Source organism: Acipenser ruthenus, chromosome 25 (assembly GCF_902713425.1).
Source record: "Acipenser ruthenus chromosome 25, fAciRut3.2 maternal haplotype, whole genome shotgun sequence".
NCBI lineage: Eukaryota > Metazoa > Chordata > Actinopteri > Acipenseriformes > Acipenseridae > Acipenser > Acipenser ruthenus.
The window spans coordinates 649943-657236 of NC_081213.1; the positions used below are offsets into that span (position 1 = coordinate 649943).

Sequence of the window (7294 nt, forward strand, 5' to 3'; positions counted from 1 at the left end):
ACTATACCCTAAAGCGATTGTTGGTTTTTTTTTAAAATGTTTTGGTGGATTCATAAAGGTTTATATTCGTGAAACGTGTTTCTTTAACGTGGGTCAGCTGTGCGTGTTTCACTTCAAAACGTTATGTCACGGTTCAAAGCCGACGCTTTAGTTTAAACAGAGTTGTAGAAATTGTGTATCTGTTTTAGAGAGAATTCCATAATCATCAGCTCTCTCTGTGCGAGGAGAATCGGGATGCAACAGGATACTCATCAATCACGAGAAACACTCCATGGAGAAGGGACGCCATTGAGAAACGGCGTGGCTTTCAGTTCATCGATTACTCTTCCTTATTAATTGCTTGATGTTTTCACGCCATGTCTTGCAGCCTGTTACATTTACACCGTTGTTAAAAGCGTTTTACATATGCAATAACAGGATGTGTTAATGTTTTGGCACGGTACAGGAACGCACTGTAATCGTATATAAACACTCGCGAATTACAGGGTTAAAAAACTTGCGATCACAAGACCTGCCCTGAACCCGACGGGCCGACGCGTCGCCATGGGCGCAGTTACTATGGAAATAACAGCAAGAGCAACGTCACAGGGAGCTGGAGCCAGCGATCACGTCACCAGAGCCGGGATTCCACCCCCCTTCCACGTGTCCACGGAACAGGAAAGCCGAGTTTCTTAAAGGCGCAGGGGCACCCCTACCCGTCCACGTACTGGAATAATACTTGCGAGTCCATCCGAAGCGCCGGCTCCACACGAACTGACACGAAGGCAGAGAGAGGCAGCTGCACGGGAGCGAGCCGAGCACAGCGAGGGCTAACTAAACAGGTACGTTTAGCGGCAGTTTAAAAGCAGGAGGAGGTGTATTTGTAAGAGCACTAAAGCGGTGTTGCTGACAATAATTTATAAACGAAGATCACTTCAGTGGGGTCTGCAGAACAGTGCAGTGTCAGCCGATCAGCCCTGATTTAGATTCGTACCCGGAGCTGCATTCATGCATTAGACTTAAATACATCACGGTGCTGCTCATGTTATACAGCGTGCGGCAGGGAAGGGTTTCACCAAAGTAAAGACACTGTTCCCAAAGGCTGTCTGCTTAAGGGTTACGTACTGTGTGTTTTTTTGTTCAGATTGCAAACGGGTTATTTGCTAAGCACTTGGTAGTGATTGTGACGAGCTGGTTACGTATCCAATCATTCCGGTTTGAATGTATTGTTCACCGTCCGGATACTAAGAGCACGGTAGATACTGTACGCGTGTACCTCTAGTGTCACTAGCATCGGATCATATCGAGCTGTACCCCCTGCCTTTAGGACAGTTAGGACCCCAACAAATTAATACAAAGATAAAAACAATCATTAAAGTTTAAGTAAAGACAACGTTAGCCTTCTCGTGCCCTGCAGTGGTGTATATAAACCAGCCACGCTGTATATATTGTGTGTGTGTGTGTGTGTATATATACACACACGGCTGCTAGTTTAGTATAAGGCAGTCATTGTATGGACTGTTTGAATGGCGCTGTGTTCTGTCTGTGCAACGCGACATAGGAGCTGCAGACGATTTCCTGTTTGTAGAATATCCTCAAGCCAAGGGGAGTGTGCGTGCGTGCGTGCGTGTGTGTGGCAGTGGCAGTGCCCTGCTGCTGTGATCACACACTGCACAGAGCTGCCATCGCTTCCAAACCACTGCAGACAGGGTCCGTTTCAGCGCTCTGAATCCCACAGCGAGAAGGCATGCCAGTCACGTTAATATGATCCTGCGCACAGATCTGTCCCCCCCCCTGCACAGGACACAGGACACAGGGCGTAGGTCTGCAGTGTCTTGGTAACATGCGTATGGAGTCAGTGTGAGCAGCTCAGCTTTGCTGTCAGGTCCCTGTCGCCTCCAGACTGCCTCGGATGACGTGTGTGTGTGTGTATGGAAGCTGTGTGGAGCTGATAGAAGCACGCTGTGTTAATGAATGCCTCCCCGCGTGCTCCCCCAGGGCAGCATGGCGCAGAAGGTTCTGGTGACGGGGGGAGGGGGTTACATTGGCAGCCACTGTGTGGTGGAGCTGATCCAGGCTGGATACACGCCCGTGGTGATCGATAACTTCAGCAACGCCATCCGAGGTGAGAGCGGCACACCCTGCACCCTGCACCCCGCACCCCTATACTCTGCACCATACACCCTGCACCCTATACTCTGCACCCTACACCCTGCAACCCTGCACCTGCACCCCTATACTCTGCACCATACACCCTACACCCCTACACCCATAAACACTGCACCCCTAAACTCTGCACCCTATACCCTGCAACCTACACCCTGCAACCCTGCACCTGCACCCCTATACTCTGCACCATACACCCTACACCCCTAAACTCTGCACCCCTAAACTCTGCACCCCTATACTCTGCACCCTACACCCTGCACCCTGCACCCCGCACCCCTATACTCTGCACCATACACCCTACACCCCTAAACACTGCACCCCTAAACTCTGCACCCTACACCCTGCACCCTATACCCTGCACCCTACACCCTGCAACCCTGCACCTGCACCCCTATACTCTGCACCATATACCCTACACCCCTAAACTCTGCACCCCTAAACTCTGCACCCCTACACTCTGCACCCCTACACTCTGCACCCCTAAACTCTGCACCCCTACACCCTGCACCCCTACACCCTGCACCTGCACAACTCGCCCTATAGCCCTGAACCCTCCAGCTGTGGCCAAAAGTTTTGCATCACCAAGAATTTTCGGATTGAGACACAATTAAAAAAACAAACCAAAAAAACAACCCAACAATTTTGATATTTTATTTAACCCTCATGCAATCAAAGAAGTTATAAATGACGCCTCTCTGTCTCTTGGGGAGGGGGGCGAGTGATGGATGATTGGGGTGCTGACTCTCTCTGTCTCTCTCGAGGAGAGGGTGGTTCCCCGGAGAGCCTGTGTCGGATAGAGCGGATCCTTCACACCCGGATCGAGTTCAGGGAGCTGGACCTGCTGGACCGGGCCGGGCTCGACGCCATCTTCAAGGAGGTGAGAGAGAGAGAGAGAGGGAGCTCTGTGTGTCTGCCTGTCTGTCTGTCTGTCTGTCTGTCTGTCTGTCTGTCTGTCTGTCCGTCTGTCAGCTTCTCTGCCCGTCTGCCTGCCAGTCTTTCTGTCTGTCTGAAGTCTATGTCAGTGTGTCTTGATGGCCTTAGCATTTCTGTACCTGGCTGTGTCTGTCTCTCCCCTCTCTCACTCTCCCTCTCTCTCCCCCTCTCTCTCTCAGCACCAGTTCTCAGCAGTCATGCACTTTGCTGGTTTGAAGGCTGTGGGAGAGTCAGTCCAGAAGCCTCTGAAATACTACCGGGTCAACCTGACTGGAACCATCAACCTGCTGGAGGTCAGTCTGGGGTTCCCCGGGTTATCTAGCTCTGCATTACATACACTTGCATTGCTCCTGCGTGCTGTGCTCGCTGCGTGTTGACTGCGTGTCGTCCCGTGTCCCGCAGGCCATGCATGCTCACGGCGTGCTCAACATCGTGTTCAGCAGCTCCGCCACGGTGTACGGAGACCCCCAGCGCCTGCCCATCGACGAAGACCACCCTGCGGGGGGCTGCACCAACCCCTACGGGAAAACCAAGTACTTCATCGAGGAGATGATACAGGACCAGTGCAGGGCAGAGAAGGTGACGAGAGAGAGGGGGGGGACAGTGGGGAGAGACGGGGGAGTGGAGTCTGGAGAGAGGGGAGAGGGGAGTCTGTAGAGAGGAGATGGGGGATGGGGGATGGGGGAGTGGGGAGTGGGGAGTGGGGAGTGGGGAGTGGAGTCTGGAGAGAGGAGATGGGGAGAGGGGAGAGGGGTAGATGGGAGATGGGAGATGGGGGAGTGGAGTCTGGAGAGGGGAGATGGGGAGAGTGGAGTCTGGAGAGGGGAGAGGGGAGATGGGGGAGTGGAGTCTGGAGAGAGGGGAGATGGAGGAGTGGAGAGATGGGGGAGTGGAGTGTGGAGAGAGGGGAGATGGTGGAGTGGAGAGAGGGGAGATGGTGGAGTGGAGAGAGGGGAGATGGTGGAGTGGAGAGAGGGGAGATGGAGGAGTGGAGAGATGGGAGATGGTGGAGTGGAGAGATGGGAGATGGTGGAGTGGAGAGAGGGGAGATGGGAGAGTCTGCCGTGTTTGCTCAGTGCTGCGTTTCTCCTCCAGGGCTGGAACGCGGTCCTCCTGCGCTATTTCAACCCGATCGGAGCGCACCAGTCCGGGCAGATCGGAGAGGACCCCCAGGGCATTCCCAACAACCTGCTGCCCTTCGTAGCACAGGTACCCAGCCAGGGAGAGGGGAGAGGGGCAACTCATAAGAGGAACAGCAAGAGTGATGAAGTAACCTCTTCCCTTTCCTCTCTCTCCCGCAGGTGGCTATCGGACGCAGGAAGCACCTCAGTGTGTTTGGGAAGGACTACGGGACCCCTGATGGGACAGGTAGGGTTCTGCTAACCCTGCTAACGGCACAAGCCAACTCGTTTGTTCTGCGATGCATCTGACAGATCTTTACATTGTGTGTTTTGTTAAGGAACGAGATTGATGACATACGTCTCTCCCCTCTCTCTCTCTCTCTGCAGGAGTGAGGGATTATATCCATGTGGTCGACTTGGCGAAGGGCCACATCGCTGCTGTGAAGAAGCTGGAAGAAAAGTGTGGCTGCAAGGTAGTGGATGGACCAGACCAGAACGAGCACGCTTTTGAAATGTTCTCAAATGCTATGTTACAAAAAAAATACTGTAGGATGCTGTGTGCAAGCTGCTCTTACACCCTCTCAAGGTCGGAGTGGCCAGTAAGCCCACTGGTGGCAAAACCACTCTGACCTCTCAGGAGGTGGGGTGGGTAGTGGCTGGTATGGCACAGCACCCTTGACGATGCTCTGTCCTCTCCCCTCTCCCTCGCTGCAGGTGTATAACCTGGGCACAGGCACTGGCTACTCGGTGCTGGAGATGGTGAAGGCCATGGAGAAGGCTTCAGGGAAGGAGGTGAGTCTGTGTGTCTCCCTGTGTGTGCCTTGCTCGGCCGTGCTCTCCGCCTCTCTGTGTTTCTGTGTGTCTCCCTGTGTGTGCCTTGCTCGGCCGTGCTCTCCACCTCTCTGTGTTTCTGTGTGTCTCCCTGTGTGTGCCTTGCTCGGCCGTGCTCTCCATCTCTCTGTGTTTCTGTGTTTCTGTGTGTGTGTCTCTGTGTCTGCTCTTTGCCCTGCTGTCTTGCTAACCCCTGTCCTCTCTCCCCTGCAGATCCCGTACCAGATCGCTCCCCGCAGGGAGGGGGATATCGCCTCCTGCTACGCGGACCCCAGCCTGGCTGAGAAGGAGCTGGGCTGGAGAGCCAGCTTCGGACTCGACAAGATGTGTGAGTGTGGGGGCTGATACTGAGAACACCTGACATTACAAACCTTACTCTATACCTGACCTCACCTGCACATACCTGTATCAATACCTGACCTCACCTGCATAGCACACACCTGTATCAGTACCTGACCTCACCTGCATAGCACACACCTGTATCAATACCTGACCTCACCTGCATAGCACACACCTGTATCAGTACCTCACCTGCATAGCACACACCTGTATCAATACCTGACCTCACCTGCATAGCACACACCTTTATCAATACCTGACCTCACCTGCATAGCACACACCTGTATCAATACCTGACCTCACCTGCATAGCACACACCTGTATCAGTACCTCACCTGCATAGCACACACCTGTATCAATACCTGACCTCACCTGCATAGCACACACCTGTATCAATACCTCACCTGCATAGCACACACCTGTATCAATACCTGACCTCACCTGCATAGCACACACCTGTATCAATACCTCACCTGCATAGCACACACCTGTATCAATACCTGACCTCACCTGCATAGCACACACCTGTATCAGTACTGATACAGGTTCACACACAGCAGGTGAGGAGCTGGAGTAACACATGTTGCGTATTTTATAATCTTGGTTTGTTTGTTTGTTTGTTTGTTTCTGAACTCTCTGTCCTGTTCCCAGGTGAGGACCTGTGGCGCTGGCAATCCCAGAATCCAACTGGCTTCAGCAAAGGGGCGGAGTCATAACACAGGCCCCTCCCACCCTCCTCGCAGCCAATCAGAATGTAGGGAGGCAGCCTCCACAAAATCATGGCTTTGATGACCGATTGTCGAAACTTGAAGGAAGAAACTGGAATAATAAGAAAATAATTTAATACGATTTGTATCACTTTGATTAATTATTATTAATTGTTATTAATATAATACATTTTTAAACAGTGCCATTGTTATACTGTACTGCTGAAACAAGAATATAGAAGGAGAATTTAGCAAGGGACCTAAAAGGACTTTCTGTCTGTCCGTCTCTCCGTCTCTGCTTGGGTGTGGGGGATGAGAATAGAGACTCCTAATGGGCAGACTCTGTACGTGTCTGTGTATCACTACAAATGATTGTGAGCTTTTCTACTTCTTTCTAATTAAACACTGTGTTGACAGTATGACTTGTGCACCGTGGGTATTTCTACAGACTCCTCTTCCAATGTACTGTAGGCTGAATCTGCACGTGATGGCGTTTCTGTTTTAGACCGATGCAGCTCCGTTCACACACTAAACAATGCTTGATATATTTTATGAGGATCAGACAGGACCGTCACTCGCAGTTACAGCAAAAGGCCGTTAGGTGGCAGCATTAGAATCTTAAAAGAAGGTCTTCTTCAAAGCAGAGTGGGTTTGTGTTTGGTAAAGCAGAGTGGGTTTGTGTTTCATAATCCCTCCTCTCTTCAGTGGCATGAAACTCTGCAGTAAGATCCAGGATTCTGAACTCCAGCAGTGTGAGCTCTGAAAAGGGAAGCTCATCTCTTATACAAGGTTAGACTGCTAGGCTGTCGCAAAAAGAGAGGTGGTGCAGTGGGCTAGTTCACTAGCATGCTGTGCTGCTCCTCCTCGGAGTACCGGGTTCGAATCCAGGTGAGTTCTTTGTTTTCAAATACTTTGTTAATTTCTCATATAGACAATGAATTGTATACTTTCCTATATAGAGCATGATCAAGCAAGCGGTGAGGTGGCACAGGGGGCTGATTCACTCGCATGCTGTGCTGTGCTCCTTGGAGTACCGGGTTCAAATCCTGCTAATTTCTTGCTTTATTTTCAAAAAACTGGTTCATTGACCTCATAGCCAGCGTGCAGCAGAGCTTTCCTGTGGGAGCTTGTGGCGCAGTGGGTTACACCCACGGCCTCCTCTCCCTGAAGACGGCGGTTCGAATCCTGGTCCCGGAGGTGAGTTCCTGAAGGTAA

General features: G+C 51.7%; 1 protein-coding gene across 2 annotated transcripts; it reads left to right on the forward strand.

The window, feature by feature from the left end:
- Positions 1-663: 663 nt before the first annotated feature.
- LOC117414199 (UDP-glucose 4-epimerase-like) lies at positions 664-6498 on the forward strand. Of its 2 annotated transcripts, none has more exons than XM_059000307.1 (11): positions 664-821; positions 1978-2104; positions 2913-3025; positions 3261-3374; positions 3484-3660; positions 4177-4290; positions 4383-4449; positions 4590-4675; positions 4917-4994; positions 5247-5361; positions 6024-6498. In XM_059000307.1, exons 2-11 carry the CDS (start codon positions 1984-1986, stop codon positions 6086-6088), a joined length of 1050 nt encoding a protein of 349 aa, XP_058856290.1. In that variant the 5' UTR covers positions 664-821; positions 1978-1983; the 3' UTR covers positions 6089-6498. The 2 variants fall into 2 exon arrangements, with proteins under 2 accessions (XP_058856290.1, XP_058856289.1); XM_059000306.1 differs by having other exon boundaries at positions 665-821; positions 2910-3025.
- Positions 6499-7294: the final 796 nt, after the last annotated feature.

Excerpts from the sequence above, each read along its gene's own strand:
- LOC117414199 (XM_059000306.1), top strand. The coding sequence starts at position 1,984 with ATGGCGCAGAAGGTTCTGGTGACGGGGGGAGGGGGTTACATTGGCAGC. Across the intron at positions 4,450-4,589 it reads CGGGACCCCTGATGGGACAG|GAGTGAGGGATTATATCCAT; the intron begins GTAGGGTTCTGC and ends CTCTCTCTGCAG. Across the intron at positions 4,995-5,246 it reads AGAAGGCTTCAGGGAAGGAG|ATCCCGTACCAGATCGCTCC; the intron begins GTGAGTCTGTGT and ends TCTCCCCTGCAG.